Here is an 18,039-nt window from a genome sequence, read left to right as displayed (position 1 = left end):
ATGGGCTGCTACTGCCGCCTCCTCTTCCTCGCCCTCCTCCTCCTCCCGGCAGGTAAGCGCCCGCCGCCGCACCGGGATGGGCAGGGGGGGACACGCCGGGGACCCCCCGTGTCGGGCTGGGAGCGATGCGGTGGGGACGGGGAAGGAGGCAGCCCCCGCGTTTGCCGGGGACAGCCCGGCTTCTTCCCGGAGAAGGACTCCGCAGAGCAAGCCCCCACCACGGGTCCCACTCACAGCCCCCGTGAGGGGGGTCACCGCCAATGACACCGGTGGGGTCGGGCAAGAGGTGTTTCGCCCTTCTTTTCCTCACCCCTTGCCCCTCAGAGGGGTCCCCAGCAGAGTCCCCGACTGCCCTGAAGGAAGACAACTCGATGGGACCACCGGCTTCTCCTCACGGGCACCCCCTGCCCGGGCTGGACTCACCCCCAGTCCCGCATCCCCCTTCGCTCCATGGTCACTGCTTTGAAAGAGCTTTTATGGCTCTCCCTGGCCTTGAGCGGAGGCTCCCACACCCCCAGCCCCTGGCGCTTTCCCCTCAGCTCCAGGCATCTCCCCCCGGCGGCACCAGCCTCCCCATCCCACAGAAACACCCGATTTGACATCTTCCCCCCACTGAGACAGTCAGAGGAGACAGTTCTGTCCCCGGCTGACGCGACAGCGAGCGCAGGTCACCCCTCCACCCGCCCAGGCTGGGCTTTTAATAAACACGAGGAGCGGCTTGCTCAGAAACATGGGAAACACACTTGCGTAACCGGGGACGCGCGCGAGGAGAAATCCATCGGCTGAGCTGTCACTGTCACATTGCTGCCGGCAGAGCAGCGCGAGGGGACGGGGCTGAGCCAGGGCTGAGCTCCCTGTGACAGCCCGCAGCCAGCACCACGTCCCCACACCAGCCCCTGGGCAGGTCGTGGCTGCAGGACCCCAAAATGTCACCCCGGACCACGCCAGCATGTGGGAGATCTCGCCTGGATAAGTGACCCCAGGGGCGCGAGGGGAGGGAGAGCTGGATGAATATTTCTCCCCGTAAAGGGGGGATTTGCCAGCGAGCTCCTGTTTCTGTGTTTTCCGAGCAAATGCGTTTGGGAGGGATGGGGATGAGCATTTTGCTCCGCAGCGATGCTGGGGATGCTCTTCTCCTCCTTCACGTTCTCCTCCCTGGCCCAAGTTTGCCCCCAAAGCAGCCAGTCTCTGCTGGGAGTCAACCTTTGGGGTTGGGAGGCGGGTTTTTCCCAGCGCCCGGGCCAAACCCAAAGCTGTTCCCACGACCATCCCTCTCTAAAGCACCAATGCCCGCGAGGATTGGCAGAAGAAACAGAAAAGATTTCCCTGGACTCTGGTCCCATGGCTCTCAGGCTGCTCTCAAACAGCCCTAGAGCATCTTTCAGATGCTTTCTACAACACTTTTGTTCCCATTGAAATAATTTTTTTTTTAATTGTGTAAATATCTATATATGTCTATAGATATTTATATATATCTCACTTGGGAGGAAACACAAAGCACAATTTAAATATGCTTCAAGCTCATTCTTCAGGATGAAGAATGACAGCAAGGACGTCACTGGCCAGGAGTAAAATAAGTCTGGGCTTTGCCTGGCCACGTAATGAAATAACAGCGTCTCGCACAAGGAAGTTTTTATCCTGTTATTATTACTCCTTACTCTGGATGTAAATTGAGACCTGCTTTGCTTTCCTGACGTGGTGCCCAGCCCCAAGCCTGCTTTCCCCTTCAGTAATTCCCCCTGTGCCCCAGCTGAGACATTTTAAGTACCTTTTAGAAGCAGGTCTTGGCTTTTAAGGTTTTGAGTGCTTCTTCATGGAGATTCTGGGGTGGAGGAGCTGCTTTTTGGGGGTCTTGGAGCCTCATGGGCTGTTTTAAGCTGCCATTGAGGAGGCAAATCTTGAAGTACTCTGCTCCCCCATGAGCTGAAGGACAGTGGAGATGGGTAATTATCTCCTCTCCCAGCCCAGCAAGCAATCAGCCTCTAATACCAGAGGATGCTCTGAAATTCCTCTGCTGAACCCAGCTGCTTCTCCCCCTGGGAGGGGCTGGAATGGGCCTGATGCATGTTGGAAGCTGCACCTAGAAGCACTAATTAGCAGCCGGCCAGGAAAATTAGGGAGGTGGGGAGTTGTCACTTGGGCAGAGCTGCTGCTTGCAAAACTCCTGGCTGGCCCCAGATCCATATCCAAGATATGTGCCTGGGAAAAAGTCCTGCGAGGTGTCCCAAGCAGGCAGGTCCATCTGCCAGCTCCCAGCCCAAAGAGCCAACAAACAGCATCTCCTCCCATGAGATCCCTTATTCCCCTTCCCCAGGCAGATCAGCACAGCGTGGCACCTGTTTGCATGTTTCAAGAATACAACTTGCAGTACTTAATGCATTTTTCACTTCAACAAGCAAAGCACCATTTTAGAAAGAGCTGGTGCTGCCAAATACTGCTTTCTACCCCAGGTCCTCATCAGATACCTCTGGCTGTACGGGCTGACCACTAGCCAGAGGGTGTTCTGTCACTCTCAGGAGGGAAAAACTACCCAAAAGTTCCTCTTCACCTTCTTCTCTGCTATACTTTCATTGCAGCATCAGGATCAAGGGCTTCCTGAGTTGAGTAATTAGGCAACACTTAGCTTTGGGGGGGGGAAACCCCACACTTCCTTTGCGTGAAGGGTGGATTCGTTGTGCCACCAACGGTCCTCACCTCTGGGTTTGGATCATGGGGCGGGTGGTGCCTGGGGAGAATTTGGACACCCACCCCAGGCAAGGAATGAGGGACCATGCAGCATGCAGGGAACCATGTGAATTTTAAAAGCTGTTTTCAGCTGGGAAGAGCAGAGATGGCAGGGTGGTGGAGCTTTCCTCCTGCTTCCTCAAGGGGAGTCTGCCTGCAACAGCATTCCTCAGGGTCTGGAGAGTGTGCAAGAGTGAACCAGTCCTCCACATTAGCCCCATTCCTCCCGTGCCACAGCCTGGAGAAGAGGAGCTGCTGCTCCCCAGCCAGGGAGGACCTCACTGCTTGCCAGATTCCCAGAGCCCCCACCTTTATTTGGCCACAGGGATTTTGCTCTTCCCTTTTGCAAGAGGCTGTGCATCTCCGAGAGGTGCTGGTGCATCCAGGGAGGTGGATACTGATGGGCTGGCTCAGCAGCGGCCCCATCCTCAGGGAGGGACATCCCCAGGGTGTCCTGGCCAGCTGCATGGTTGGGCCAGAGGCTCGGGATGGCGAGGGACACACAGACCCAGCACATGGATTTCTATTGTGTAGCTGTTTCTCTTAGCTACAGAAAGCTTCAGAGCAATTAGACCTAAACCACTTAACGACCATGCAGCAGAATAAAACTAATCATGCAGGAAGCCAGCTTGGCTTGCCAGTGAATCAGAGCAACTGCAGATTTATTGAGTCTGACGGCCTTGGCTTCTCCACACAGACAGGGAATAGCTTTGCCTTTTACCTGTTGGTGTGTTTCTGGCCCCTGGTTTTCTCCCTTGGTTTCTTCCTCCTCACAGAACTGGTTTCATACCATCGCCAGCAGACCCTGGCACTGAAAACAGAGGAGAGAGAGCAGGAAAGAGTGGAGCAGCACGTCAGCCAGGCATGCTGCTTCTAACATGCAGTGCTGGAGCTTTGCTGCTCACCTCAAGCCAGGGATACCCCCAGGAGTCACCCTTTCCCATCACTAATCCAGCTCTGGATGTTCCTTCTGTGATGGCATGGAAAGCTTGGTGGGTGTGAGGCAGAGCTTAGAGCCTGCAGAGCTGTTCCCAGACCTCCCCATCATCCATGTTTCTTGGGGATAATGAGGCAGGAGTCCACAGCAGTGCCCCAGAGAAAGAGACACAAGTTAAAGGCCCAAACCAACCACCACAGTTCCTTCCCCCATATCAGCACGGAGCTCAATCACCCCTGTGCACTGCAGATGGGCCCTCCAGCCAGCGAGAAGTGAACATCCCCAGATCCCAAACTGCATGGTGATGGGGAAGGTGAGGCAGTGCAGGGCTGAACAGCTGGAAAAACTCGTTGAACCCAAAGCAAAAACCAGTTTGGCTTAGTCCCAGGCGCTTTAGGGAGAGCTTTTGCCATCCATAGCCAGATGCTGCTGGTTTTGTAGCAAAGCAATACAATGAAAGCTAAACCTGAGCATTACCAAGGGGGAGGGCAACTACAAAAAAACCAGCACAAGTTACAGGAATCCCCAGCCACAGAAACCAAAGCCGAGCCAACGAGGTCATGAGCAGGAAATCCGTACTTACTTTTAAATACAGATTGTTTTATTGCTCTGCATCACTTAACCTGGTTATAAACCAAGGCACAGTCAGGGGACTCAGGGCTGTTCTGTCATCAGCATTTGGTGGAGAAGCAGCACACTACAGGACTAGCAAAAGGTCTCCTTTTGCTCACTCTTGTGATTAAAGACTGAGGTTTCTACGGCGTTTTGCTTAAAAGCTAAGTGTGATCCTTAGGTATGGTCTTGGTTACTTGTGTTTTTTGGGTGTTTGCCCCAAACCAGCTGCTGAACTGGAGTAGAAAGTGGTACCCAGGCTGACTGCACAAGCACAGGGTGGTGTGTGCATCCAGCAGCTCTCCTCGTTTTTCTCCTGTTGTTGCATTTCTTGCTCAGAACAGGTGGCTGGGTTCCTTGTGGAAGTACAGCCAGGATCTGCTGCTGGCAGGCAGAACAAATGATATCCATGTTATGGAAACTCTCATTATCCCTTTGGCCTTGGCTGCTCGAGGAGCATCCCTGGCTGCAGCTGGGGCTTGGGTGCTTTAGTTAATTTGGGCTGAGAGCAGGCGTGTGGCTTAGGTCATGTGGATCTCCCGTGGCTGTGTCAGAGGCGATGAGTTCTGAAGTGAAGCTTGATAAAAGCTCTATCTCTGCCTTATCAGTGGATGTTTGTTTGCTGCGGCGTGGCTGCTCCAATCTGATGTCATTCACTCGGGCTGGAGATGTTCTCTGGTGGCTTTTATGCTGCGTTTCAGCTGGCAGAGCAATTTAGGATTTGCTGCAATAGCTTTTGGAGTGCCTGGGAAATGCATTCTGGAGAGGCTGCCAGCCCAGGTCAAGCAGCTCTTTCCCAAGAGGAGCATGAGCATTGCTCAGCTCCTGCAAGGGCAAGACCTGTCCCTCTGTGTGGCTTCCAGGAGCCAGGAGAGCAGCATGGCAGCAGGAGAGAGAGAGAATCCATCAGGCTCCTTCCTTAGGTTGGCACATGGTTAGGGCTAATATTCCCCGAGAGCTGGGTATTTGAGTGACAGGCTTTGGGTTCTTCTTTCCTTGGCTGTTTTCTGGTGAAGAAAATCTAGAAAAAGGACTTTCCAAAGCTCCTATGGGGCTCTGGAGTGTGACACTACTGCTTTCCCGGGTGGTTGCCTGGTGCTGGCAGTCCCCTGCCTCGGCTCCGTGCTGGATTCCAGCAGAGTGGTCAACTGCTTTAAGTGAATTAGATGAGCAAATTCCTCAGGGCTCAGCTGTGCTCGGCATCCTCTGGGAGCTAACATCCCTCGGTCCCTCTGACAGGCCCTTGTCGAGGTGCTTTTAGCCGTGAATGAAGTTTTGCAGTTGTGTATTTTGTCCCTTGTTCCAGGGCACTGCTCTGTTTCCTGCTCCCAGCAGCACCTCCTGCAGACCAGGTGTTGGGGAAACAAAGGAAAGCTCTCCTTGGCTTTTGTTTTCCCTTTGATTTTCCCTTTCAGATGCGTTGGTAGAGGACAGGACTTGCAGATAGACTGGGAATCGCCCATCTGTGGGACAGGTTGCCCATGAGCTGGGTGCAGTGATATGGATGGGGATATGTGGAGCATGAGCCAAGGGGGCCCTCACCGGGGTCCTTTGTGTCCCTTCATCCTAACTCCATTCAGAAGCAGCCTGCATTGCCTCTATGGCCGGGATTTCCTGGGGTTACCTCCTGTGGGTGAGACCCCAAGGGCAGTGGCTGGGTCCCAGATCACCTATGGAGCGGATGGCTTGGAGGAAGAAGGGGATAGCCCAGCACTGGCACAGGCACGGATTGCTCACAGGGAGAGACAGGGAAGACCAGGGCTGAGCTGAGAAGTGCCTTCGGTCGTGCTCGCTCTCCTGGGAAGAGTCCCTGTGACTTGTGACCTCCTTGGCCAGGAGTGCTCAGCCAGCAGCCAAAGATTGTTCCTGCCTCCAGTTCTGGCTCAGCCTCCGAATTTATACCCCTTAGATATTATCGGAAAGTTCCTGACTCATCCAGGCTAGCAGCACTGCCAGCTTCCCGAGCTCCCTATTGGTTTGCCTCCAAAGTTCAGGCAGATCATGGGAGCTCCGCTGACCCCAAGCACTTTGGGACGTCAGGGTGGCTTTGCAGAGAGGTGGAAAGCTGCCTGTATCCCTGAGAGACTGGGAGCATCTACATTTACAGAGGTAACAAACTTCCGAGGTGCTCCCAGCCCTGGGAGGATCCTGCTGTGCTTGGTGGGCTCGTTGGGCTGCGGAGGCTGTCTGGTACCTGCAGGAGAAATCTGAAATGTCCAGGTGTGCTGGGGCAAGGATTATTGAAATACAGATGGATTCTGAACCTTGGTGTGAAGGATCCTTGGTCGAGGCCTCGCTGCTGCTGTGGTGGCCAGATGGCTTATTGAGTAACCAGATTCCAGCTTGTCATTCCTCTCCTCTCCCCTGTCCTAAGGGCTGTATCCTCAGCCTGAGGAGGGTGAAAGCTCAGAGGCATCTCCAAGTGCTTGTCCTCAGGAGAGAAGAGCAGCCATGGCCTCAGTCCCACCTCCAAGACCCTTTTGCTTGGGAAATGGGGTCCTTCCCATGGGTATCCACAGAACCAATGGAAGAAATTATGGCTGGATTAATGAGTCCCTGCTCGCCAGTGCCAGATCCCATTGTTTCTACACACAGGCACTGAATGTTTCTGTCCTCCACACTCATAATTAGTTCATTGCAGCTGGAGTGAGTTCCTGCTCTTCCCAGTGCTGGGCTTGGGATGCTCTGGGGGTGTAAATAAATGAATAGATGGAATAAAAATGCCTCCCAATGTCATGCAGTGCTGGCATGCTCCCCTCACCACACTGAGGGGGCCAGTGCTGGACCAGTGCTGAGTTCAGCCCTTGAAAGGGGGGGGAAAGCCCCAGCAGTCAGCTGGTGGGGACAGAGGGAGAAATGACTCATCTTCATGCTAAGAAATGGAGACGAATGAATGCACAAGGAAATGGGGGGAGAGGAGAAAGAGGCGTCTTGTGTTATCATTCCCAGCTGCACGGTGGCTGCTGTGAGGAGGAGCTTCTTCTCCTCCTGCTGGGAGGAGATGCTGGGAAGATGGAGGGGGTGATTGGGGATGGGGGTATCCTAAACTGGGGGAAAAATGGAGCTGATTTATGCCAGGACAACTGGCTGGTTTAAACCTCACCTCTAGGTACTCAGCTGTACTTCCCATCTCTTTATTTCAGATGGCTCTCAGCTTTTTAAAACCCAAACTTATTTCCAGCTTAATTCCCAAACCCTTCAGTGCTCTCCCAAACACCAGCTTGCCCCAAGGATTGCCCTGTTATTCACATTTCTTTGTCTCACTCCTAGGACTGGGCGATGACTCCCCGGAATCACCCCTCAGCCCCATCAGCCCCCCCTTCCTCTGGGGGGGTGTCCCAGTGAAACCAGATTCCAGGGATGCAGATGTCCCCACTCCAGCTCCAGGCCAGCCCTCGCTGCCCTTGTCCACGGGACCTTCCAGAGATGGGACGTCCTCCAGACCCGTGGAGGGGGATGGCCACAATGCCACCACCCCTGTGGCAGCACTGTCCCCTGCTCCTGTCTCGGTCACCGAGAGCTCCACGGCCACAACAGACGGAGCCTCCAGCCCCAGCCCAGGGCCACCCACCTTGGAGACATCCCCAACTCTCCGGACAGCAAACACTGCCAGCCTGGCAAGAAGCATGATGGATTTGGGGGCAGCTTCCAGCCCCACGGGCACAGCTGCACCATCACCTCCCTCTTCCCTTCCCACCAGTGATCCCTCCTCACCTCCCAGGATGGGCTTGTCCCCAACACCTGTCCTCGTGAGCCCTGGCGCTACCCAGCCGCCGCTGCTGACCAAGGACGTCCCTTCCCTGGGGACGCTGGCCATGGCATCGAGCCTGGCCATGGAGCCAACATCCCCCCCAGTGACTGTGATGAGCCCCACCCAAGCCGAGGCCACGGCCTCCGAGAAAACCACCGGAGTCACCATGGAGGAGGTTCCGCGTGCGCTGAGTGCAGGTGAGCACCATGGCTCCCCATGTGCATACAGAGATATCATGTCAGCATCAGGGTGCTCACACGGGAGGGGCAGACCCCTGAACTGGAAGGGAGGAGGTGGTCAGCTTCCTGAGAGCATCATTCCTGGGGGCAAAATTCCTGGGGGAGCCTGTGTCATCTGATCCACTGGCAGAGACCAGGAGTGGTAGATAACAAATCTCAGTTGCCTGGAGATGTGAATAAAATCCTCAGTTCTAAATTTGACTTGAAGCACTTAAGGATGAGAGGAAAAAAATGGCTGGATGGTGGGTGCAGCCTGACTTAGGATGATGTAGGTTTTAATTCTCCCTCCTGGAGACCTCAGGAAGCTGACACGAGCTTCTCCCTGTCCCCTTGTGCAAACACAGGTAGCTTAAAAGTGCTCCATATGGCTGGAAAAGGGGAGATCTGAAGCATTTTCTAGCCTTGGCTCAGCACTAAATGCTGCCTGGTGCTGGGAGGAGCATCAAAGAGTGAGTCCATAGTGCCCAAGCAAAGCCCAGCTGTGTTTCATCCTAAATCTACTTGCCCTGCTTCTATGGGAAGGAGATCATTGCAAAAATAGAGGGGGGCCCAGCATCCTCTTTGGGAAGCAGTGAGGGAATATTCCCCCCATCAGAGATGGCTGGCGTGGGTGAATTGGGAGCAGCTGGCATGTGGGATGTGTGCCACGGAGCTGGGACTCAGGGGGCTGAGCCCTGCCCTTTCTGATGGATCATCCACAGGGAGCATCGTGGCCATAACCGTGACGGTCATCGTGGTGGTGGTGCTGGTGTTCGGGGCAGCCGCGTACCTCAAGATCAGGTAAGGCTGGTTTTGGGGTGGCCGCCCCCCCCCCCCGAGGCTCCCTGCAGCCTCTCTCACCATCACAAGGATGATGCAAAGCCCCAGCAAGACGCTGTCCCCAAGCCCAGCAGGGCAAATGTGCAGCCTCTGGTGCCAGCACGGCTCCGTTTCTTACCACTCCTATACTGGAAAGCAGAGTTTCAGTTCCTCATTTTACAATAGCCTTGCTGAAATGCCAGAGACGCTGCTCAGCATAGTCATAACCAGTAATTATCCCTTGGGAAAGCTGCTGCCGTGGGTCTCGCTGTCACTGGGACAATAAACAGCAGCAGAGCCCAGTGCTGAGCATCCCTAATGAGGCTTTGCTGACAGCTGAGATGAGCAAAGGTCTTGTTTTAATTCCCTGCCCTGTCCAATCTCATTCAACGGGGGCAAAATTCAGCCTGGGCTTCTCTTCACTTCTCCTGGTGCTTCCTCTTTAAATATCCCAAAGCCTGACCTAGGGAGCCCTTGCATTAATATTTCCTCATCCCATGGCAAAATAACTAATAAATCCTCAAAGTAACCGGTTTGCTTTCCCTGGCAGGCACTCCTCCTATGGAAGGCTGTTGGACGACCACGACTATGGCTCCTGGGGCAACTACAACAACCCTCTCTATGATGATTCCTAGCAGGGATGAAGAAAAAACCCCATAAATCCTTAATTTATAAGCGCTTCTGCAGCAGAGCATCCGCTGTTGAGGAGATGCCGGGCACGAAGCCCCTGCCTCAGGCAGGATTACCACGGGTCTGCTGGATGACCAGAACTGGAGGGCGGGTGTGCAGTGCTCACAATAAACCTGAATTTTGGCCTTTGAGTAGGAAACTGGGTCCTGGTGCAGGTCAGCCACTTGTTGTAGGCAAGGGAACCCAAATTCCCCAGGGGAAAGGGCTGGGGAGGTCAAGGGAGAGGATGGAGGTTCAGCCAGTGCTGTGGCATCCTTTGAAATGCTGCTGCTCTGTGATTTGGGGGGGAGTGGGGGGCTGCTGAGCCAGAGCCAGCAGTGTGCCAGGGTCTCCTGTGCTTTGACATGTCCCTTTCCCTAAAATCACTTCCCTGTGTTGCCCTGCTATGAAATCCTTTGCCTTGTCTCACCAGGAGCCATGAACAGTTGTGGGGCTGCTCAGTCGCTGCTCCCTTCCTTTTCCCACCGGTGCTTCTGTGCAGAAGTTCCTAATTTAATTTTTTCCGTTTAATTGTGGGGTTTTTGGTCCCAGAAGCAGCCCAGGAGCCCATGGGAAGATGCACTGACCATCCATTTCACACGTGGCTGCTTGCTCCACAGCTTTGTTTCCAATCCTTAAAAAACTTGGCTGCTAAAATACAGCGGAGTGTTCTTTCAATCCCCAGTTTGTGTTCAGCTCTTAGTGCGGGGAGGCTGGGGGCGGCTGACGGCAGGGCTGGTCTGGGAACGGGAGGTTCAGCCACTTCTCCCTCTGGCTAAATTCCCTGGCAGTGGAAAGCAAAGCCCTCAGTCCACGTGACCTTAATAAATAAACAAACCAGCATTAAATGGCGCTGCAAACCTTTGGGGTGTCCCGGTACAGGTGGTGCAGGCTTTGGGAACAAGCTCTGCTGTTTGCCCTGCCTCCTAAATGGAGCATCCCTGCAAACATCAAAGCTTGGGGCATTTCCATGATTGCTTCCTGCCAGAGATGCATCATCTCTGGATTTCCATCAAGGGAGCGTAATAGATGTGGCCGGCGCCACCACAGGCACCTGGAAAGGTCAGGAGAAATGAGGGCAGCTCTGCTTCCCAAAAAGAAGTGCAATCATTGTGCATTTTCCTTTTCCTCCTGAGCCTTTCTCAGCCTGTTCAGGGGTCCATCCTTTCAACTCTGCTGTGGGTTCCTCAACCTCTTTTTTAGTTCAAACTTGGTGAAAACAGAAAACAAACCTGGGAATGGTTGTTGCACCTCCCAACCACAGCCAGCCCGGAAAACTATTTGGGCTGGGAGCATACACAGGGCAGCACAGGCTTTGAAGATGCTTAGGATGAGCAAAATTCCTTTTCACCTTTTTGGCACCCAATAAGCAGTGAATTAGGCCACCCTGGCTAAGAAAAAACACAAACTGAGTTAAAAACCCACCACCTCTCTTCTCTTGAAATAAATTGGGTGTCGTGGTGCTGCTGCTAGACTGAGGGGAAAAAGGGAGAGGAAAAGCCATCACCTTCACTTAAAATACATATATAATCCCAAGGGACTAAGTTCCTTTTTCATGAAGGAGGACATAAATGGGGTGTCAGTTTTCCTGCTCAACACTGTGCCTGGATGCTCAAAATGAATGACTCTCTCTTGCCTACAATGCAAGGAAGAAGCTGTACATATTTTTGGGGATATCCTGGGGTGAAAACAGATTCCTCACTTCCCTGGGATCAGACACCATCCACAGTGCCTTTATTTCCAGTGCAGCTGCCCTATGACATGGATGATATGGATGTGGATAATGTGTTTACATCTCCAGAACTATTTGGCAACATGAGCCAAGGCACAGGGCAGCCTAGGGAATAACAGATGTGTTTGCCAAGTGGAAAAAGCCCTTTATTTTGGGGGGTAATGCCATCAGAGGGAGGATGCCTGTGTTCCAGGCAATGGCTTCAAATACCCCTCTCACATTCCTGCCTCAGACCCTCCGGCTTATTGAGGGGTTTCTGTCCCACACGAGTATAGCAGGGAAAAAGGGGGAAAAGCAACCAGGACACGCCGCAAAAAAGGCCTTTTTCCCTTCTCTTTTAAAAACCAATGGGGTTAACACTGCTACCAGCTTGTCTTATGTGCAAAACCAGCAAATCCCATTTTTCCCAAAGGCTCCCCCACTTCTGGCTCAATTCCACCTCCTCCCAGCTCCCTCACGTCCCCCCCACTTTGGCTCCGTTTCATCTCAGAGATATTTTATTTATACAGAAAAAAATAGTTCGCATAGCTCCGTGTGGAACATCCCATTCCCCGAGCCCGCGGGATGACGCGATCCCGCTCCAGCTCTCCCTCCTTGCCCTCGCCGCAGAGCCGCCGGCTGCTTTATCACCGCTTCCAGACTCCCTCTGGCCTCCCTAATTATGCTCTTGTTTGGCTCCTTGGTGAATATTCCCATATATCATCCACGTGCTTCCGAGCGTCATCTCCTCAGGCTCCTGGTGGAATTACTGGAGTGAGTAGCAATGAGTAGCTCCTGGTTGCAGCCTCCTGGCTGCTTGTTAGGCACAGGAATCGGTTCAGGTGTCAGAACCCAACTCCAGCTGGGACCATGAAGGAGCAAATCCAAGGAAACTGCCCCGTTTCCAGTGCAGAGGTCCCGGCACAGCCCTGGGCTGAGCTGGATCTGCAGAGACTGCAGAGGCTGCCCCTCCGAGGTATAAATAGCACAACACGAGGAGCCTCTCCCTCGCTGCGTTCCTTCCAGTTGGAAATTTAGACACAGATTCTCCGTCCCCAGGCAGGGGCAAGACATCAGTCCCAGCACTGGGAAAGCTGGAGGGGGCAGCTGAAACCAGAGGTTTAACACAGAACACCCCCACTTCCACCCCAAATGATGTTATTGAAGCAAGCCAAAACCACACCACAGGCATCAAACCAGCCCCAAACTGGGGATCCCCGTTCCCCACAGCTCCTGAGCCATCGTCCTGCACCTTCCCATGGGATGCAGGGCTCAGCCGAGCCCCCCAGTCCTGCATGGTTCCATTTGCTACCTTCCCGAGTCCCTCTCCCGAGTTCCGCACACTCCAGCAGGCCCTGGCTTTCTTAACAGCTCCGTGACCTTGTGTGTGGCTGCAGTCCCTACGCTTGCTGGAACTCCACATTTTTCCCACAAGGCAGCAATAATCCCATCTGCTCCCCATTCTGGCCCAGACGGGTGAGCAAGGCTGGATTCCGGGTGGCAGGGAGTGCGGGAGCTTCCCAACAGCTCCCATAGCCAGCGGGCAAGCTCTGGCCAAGGCAGCTGCTGCTTCCATCCCAGGATCATCTCAGTGTCCTGATCGAGCATCCTTCCCACTCCCATCGGCTGCATCTCCACAGACAGGGTGGCCAAGCTCCGTGCGGCACCTCCCATCCCATAAAGCAGCTCCCTGCCTGTCTTTATCCCCTCCATTGTCCTTTATCCCCTCAAAATGCCATTCCTTTTCCTGCTGTGCGATTTATTCCCTGGCAAAGGGAGTTAAGGGCTGCGTGCCACGTCAAACGCACCAAACAGCGCTTCGGCATTCCCTCGGCATTCACATTCCCTCGTGCACTTTCCAGAGGCAAACACCAAAAACAGGAGAGCAAAAGGTCAAAATCACCCAGATCCCATACCATGAATCATTTTCCTTCCCAACACCAAAGTTCAGCATGAACTGCTCTTCCAAAGCTCGGCTCAACTAAGGGTTTTCTTCCAGCCTCCTCCAGGAATATTTCCAGCTGGAATAAAATGAGCTTTAATTTAAAAATTAAAATTTAACAGCAAACCTGCTTGGTTGTGGACTTGACCAGCACGGTTTTACCATTAGCAACACACTCCAAGGCTACTTGGCCAGTTTTCTGGGATGACAACTCCTGCAGGATGATGGGAGCTCCACTGGCACTTCCAGGCTTACCTGGGAGCAGGTCTCCATCCAGGGAAGGAGGTGGAGTCACCAGGTGCCAACCAAAGCAGCAGGCAGTCTTGCTGGCACCACAAAACAAAAATACGAGAACACAGGAGCTCGTAAAAGCAAAGCACTTCTTTTCCTAACAGTGTCTCAGGCCTCACACCTCCCCACATCCAACCATTCTTCAGCACTGAATCACGGTTTAAACGCAGCTGGGAATTTCCAGGGAGTACATGCGTGAAAGAAGAGCACATCACGCACAGTGTCATTCGTTTATTTTAATAGAGACGTTATTTTCCATTTATTTATAGCAGTGAGAAAAGTGCTCCAGAAAAAGATACCCCTGTCAAGGCAAGCTACAATAGCTATCATCCAAAGCCTAAATATTCCATACAGAATGGGGCACTGTTGGATTAAGAAAAGCTCATTTTACAATAGAACAAATCAAAAATGAGTAGTCGTCACCTGAAGAGTAACTGACATTTTTTTATATCTTATTACTGTAAAGTATCTGCATGTGAAATTCAGAGAAATCAGGAATTTTCTGCAAGATTTAAGACTGCAAAACACCTCGGGCAGGATATTACACAAAGAAGGCTGGGGTTGGGGTTTTTATTTAAGAAGGCAGTCGTTCACCCTCCCATTTTCTCTCCCCAGGGAGGTTTTACCATTAACAAACACCAAAACCACAGAAAATTGGTCCCTGCACTACTGGAGTGCCTCTGGACTGCTCTTATTTCAGTGAACACCTTAGACTCAGCCTGATGTGACGTATGTGCTCCACTTCAGGTACTCAACCAGCAAAATCAGGCTACGGGTGTGTCTAAAACCCTGCACCACCTGTGCCTTTGCCAGTGAACAAAGCAAAACGAGAAAGAAATGGGGAAAAAAGCGACTGCAGCTGGCAAAGGAATCTGAGTGAAGGGACGGCAGCAAGTCAGGGTGGGTGTCCAGGGGAAAAAGGGGGGCTTTGCAGCTGCATCTTCCCGCTGCTCATCCCAGCAGCCAGAGCAATTCCCTTGTTTCAAGGGAATTCTGTACACTCAGGTGACACCACACGAAGGGAGCCAAGGATGCCGCTCCTGCCCGCTGCCCCTGGGCAGTGCCCGCAGCGCTGGCTCCGGGGCCCCGGCACACACACGTCGTTCCCGGGGAACGCCGCGTCCTCGCACACAACCCTGCAGAAAAGGCCTCTCAAAGCGACCCGTTTTCCCCGAGAGCTGCACCTCCACCTCCTTTCCCCTTCAGCTGCCCCAAAACCCCTCCTGCTGCTGCATCAGCTGCTCATCCCATCTCCTCGTGCTGCTCTTCTAAGCTCCCTGCTCCCTGACGCAGTGAAGAACTCCTTGAACTTGGAATACTGGAATTTTTACTGACAAGAGTTGCTTTGTTTGTAAAACAGTCTCTCCCACGGCAGAGCGTTCCCCGTCCGGCCGAACGCCGCGCGCATCCCGGTCACTGCTCCTCCAAGGACAGCCGGCAGCGCCCGTCCTGGGCCGTGTTGTACGACTCGCAGTTCCGGCACTTCATGCCCAGGAGGTGGAACTGCACCGTGGAGCGGGCATTGCAGTCGTTGCAGAGGATCTGCACGCACACAGGGAAGGGAAGGAGAAGCTGCAGCACCAGCAGTGTGTGTATATAAACATGAACGATGAACGCCCTAAGCCCGCACGTGACTTTTCCTCATCATTCCCCACCCCTTGGGCTGACTCCTGATCCAGCACACGTCCCTGGCGCCCTCTACTGCCAGTAACTCCGAGGCACAGATCCATGAAAACCAGACAAGGGTGCAAGGCTTACCTCCACCATCATGTTCTGGTACTCCGCGGGCATGGGAGTCTGCGCCACTTCGTTGTCCAGCTGGCGCCAGTACCTGGTCATGTCCAACGCCGAGTGCATGCACAAAGGACACCTGTAGCCTCTGCCAGAAAGCGGGCAAAAGGTCTAAATCAGAAGCTGGAGTGAGGCCACGAAACAAATCCATTCGTAGGGGCAAGTTTCATATTGTACCAGGCAAACAAAGACCACGAAACAGCAAGTTTTTGCACACAGAATTGGAAATTAAATGCCCTTTATCCCTTTAGGAGCTGGCTTTAAGTTAGTTGGTACAGAATTGGCATGATGATCTTTGCCTCTTGGAGCAGTATGTTTGGACCAGGATAATACCAAGAGGAAAGATGTTTGGAAATACTTACTCCTTCAGCATTTCATCATAACATGTTCTGAAAAGGAAACACAGATCAGTAAGAAGATGGAATTACTGACAGGTAACACACCTGGGCTGCACAATGGGAATAGCCACACAGGTATCCCCAAAGCAGAAATTAAAAGCATTCCGAGGCCAAGTGAGAAGACAGATTCCCATTAATAGAAAACTGACTGCAGAAGGAAGACAACCTCCCTAAAGAAAATATTTCCTGGTGAAGCAGACTGCCCCCGCAATGTGGGTCCCTCAGGAACCAGCTGTAAGCTGACACAGACTGGATGCTGCTGAATAAACACCCCCCCAAGGCAGCGGACACTCCCCTTTCTCAGGCGTCTGCTTTACCTGTGAAGAAGGTGACCACACGGCAGAACATGGGCTCCAACACGAGACGTGTGAATATCCTGTTTTGAGACAAACATCAGACAAAAGAGAAGAAAATTAATTCAAACACAGTCAAAAATAAGGCCACACAGTAGATCCAGGAGATGAAAAGAAGCTGCTCACCTCCAAACATATCGGACAGTCCTGCCTGGAGACATTTTCAATACACTTTGCAAATGGAAGAAGAGAAGAAAAAGTTATCCTGCTGTACAGTTATCTGTGTTTTTCTAAACTGTAAAGTTCCAATATGTAAAATTTCTTATGTCTTCTATTAGTGGCCTCTGTGTTGCTGTTAGGTGAATTTAGAGAAGGAGAACCCACTGCTCTCCTGCTCCTGTGGCCTCAGATGGGGCTGAGGCACATCCAGCTTTATGTTTAAGGTGCTATTTTTTTAAGATATGAAGGTAAACGGTGTATCCTCACCTTGTGCTTTCCTCGGAGACTCAGGCTCAGGCACAAATTGCACTTGGAGCAGTGGAAGAAATCCTCCTTGGGGCCAATCCTGCAGAGAAAGGTGTCAGGGTAGGGCCGGTCCCCGCGGAAGCGGGCCCGCCCGCCCGCACGCACCTGCAGATGCCGCACTCCTCGCAGTGGTACTGCTTCTTGTCACGGTCAAACAGGTGGCAGATGTCGCAGTAGTACTCGCCAAAGAGGCTGTCACAGCCCTCGCAGCGCTGCTGGGCCTGAGGGGACAGAACACCCTGAGTGCTGCAGCCAGTGCCGGGCTCCAAGAGGCGCATGGAGCTCCCTGAGCAAGGCCTGAGGGCTACAGAGTTATCAAGAGACTGGAGCGTGTCTCTTATGAGGACAGGCTAAGGGAGCTGGCTCGGTATGCAGCCTTGATAAGGGATGGTTGACGGGATCTATTCAATGTCTGGAGGGATGTGGAAGGTGCCAAGAGGATGGAACCAGCCTCTGCTCCATGGTGCCCGGAAACAGGCCAAGCGGCAATGGGCAGAAGCTGATGCAGAGACAGTTCCACCCCAATGGGAGGAAAAGCTTCCTTCCTGTGCTCTGGAACAGGCTGCCCAGAAAGGCTGTGAGTCTCCCTCACTGGAGATATTCCAGAGCTGCCTGGACACAACCCTGTGCCATATGCACTGTGATCATAGAATATCCTGAGTTGGAAAGTGACCACAAAGCTCATTATGTCCAATGCTTAGCCCTGCACAGGACACCTCCAAGCATCCCACCAGGTGCCTGAGAGCACTGTCCAAAAGCTTCCTGCCCTTTGTCAGGATTGGGGCCGTGACTACTTTCCTGGGGAGCCTGTTCACCGTCTGGGTGAAGAACCTTTTCCTACTATCCCCTGACACAACATCAGGCCGTAACCCCGATAATCCGGCTGGAGCAGGGAGGTGCGACCGGATGACCCAGCGGGGTGCCTCCCGATCTGACCCCTGCCGTGACCTCCGCGTCCCCGCTGCCCGGACCCACCTTCTGCAGGAGGCGGCAGCGGACGCACTGCACCTCGGACACCCGGAACCGGTCCAGCTGGTGCTCCTCGGCGCCGTCGTGGCACAGCCGGCACGGGTACAGCTTCCCGCAGCACGGCGCCTGGGAACGGAAGGGACACGGCATGGATGGGGGCACGGATCGCCGACCACCCCTGCCGCGGCACGGCCGCCCCCCGCTCACCCACCCGCAGCCGGCAGCCCCGCCGGTAGTGCTCGCATCCCTGCTCGCATCCCTGCTCGCATCCCTGCTCGCATCCCTCCGCCCCCGCCACCATGGCCATGGCCGCCGCCGCCGCCTGGCCCCGCTCCCCCGCTTCCGCTTCCTCACAGCCGGTTCCGGAGGATCTGGAGTTTTCAAAACAG

The 18,039-nt window shown here is 53.6% G+C and overlaps 2 protein-coding genes across 2 annotated transcripts; one reads left to right on the top strand and one right to left on the bottom strand.

Annotated features, from left to right (window-relative positions):
* PARM1 (prostate androgen-regulated mucin-like protein 1) lies at positions 1-10,408 on the top strand. Its single transcript, XM_042026850.1, has 4 exons — positions 1-52; positions 7,544-8,221; positions 8,965-9,043; positions 9,612-10,408. The coding sequence occupies exons 1-4, from the start codon at positions 1-3 to the stop codon at positions 9,694-9,696; spliced, it is 894 nt and encodes a 297-aa protein (XP_041882784.1). The 3' UTR covers positions 9,697-10,408.
* A 3,482-nt stretch (positions 10,409-13,890) lies between these two features.
* Positions 13,891-17,989, bottom strand: RCHY1 (ring finger and CHY zinc finger domain containing 1). The gene is made up of 9 exons (XM_042026845.1): positions 17,862-17,989; positions 17,657-17,776; positions 16,787-16,902; positions 16,643-16,721; positions 16,343-16,387; positions 16,181-16,239; positions 15,828-15,854; positions 15,433-15,553; positions 13,891-15,216 (listed from the first exon to the last, which is right to left on the bottom strand). The coding sequence occupies exons 1-9, from the start codon at positions 17,955-17,957 to the stop codon at positions 15,088-15,090; spliced, it is 792 nt and encodes a 263-aa protein (XP_041882779.1). The 5' UTR covers positions 17,958-17,989; the 3' UTR covers positions 13,891-15,087.
* Positions 17,990-18,039: the final 50 nt, after the last annotated feature.

This window comes from Corvus kubaryi, unplaced genomic scaffold, assembly GCF_017639235.1.
Source record: "Corvus kubaryi isolate FWS band 111438036 unplaced genomic scaffold, C.kubaryi_AGA036_p1.0 37292, whole genome shotgun sequence".
In the NCBI taxonomy this organism is placed as follows: Eukaryota; Metazoa; Chordata; class Aves; order Passeriformes; family Corvidae; genus Corvus; species Corvus kubaryi.
This window is presented reverse-complemented; position numbering and strand designations above follow the sequence as displayed.

Coding starts and splice junctions, on each gene's coding strand:
- RCHY1 (XM_042026845.1), bottom strand. CDS start 17,957: ATGGCCATGGTGGCGGGGGCGGAGGGATGCGAGCAGGGATGCGAGCAG. Junction 16,903..17,656: donor GCTGCCGCCTCCTGCAGAAG/GTGGGTCCGGGC, acceptor CTGTCCCCTCAG/GCCCAGCAGCGCTGCGAGGG. Junction 15,855..16,180: donor TGTGGTCACCTTCTTCACAG/GTAAAGCAGACG, acceptor TTTCCTTTTCAG/AACATGTTATGATGAAATGC.
- PARM1 (XM_042026850.1), top strand. CDS start 1: ATGGGCTGCTACTGCCGCCTCCTCTTCCTCGCCCTCCTCCTCCTCCCG. Junction 53..7,543: donor CCTCCTCCTCCTCCCGGCAG/GTAAGCGCCCGC, acceptor TCTCACTCCTAG/GACTGGGCGATGACTCCCCG. Junction 8,222..8,964: donor TCCGCGTGCGCTGAGTGCAG/GTGAGCACCATG, acceptor GATCATCCACAG/GGAGCATCGTGGCCATAACC.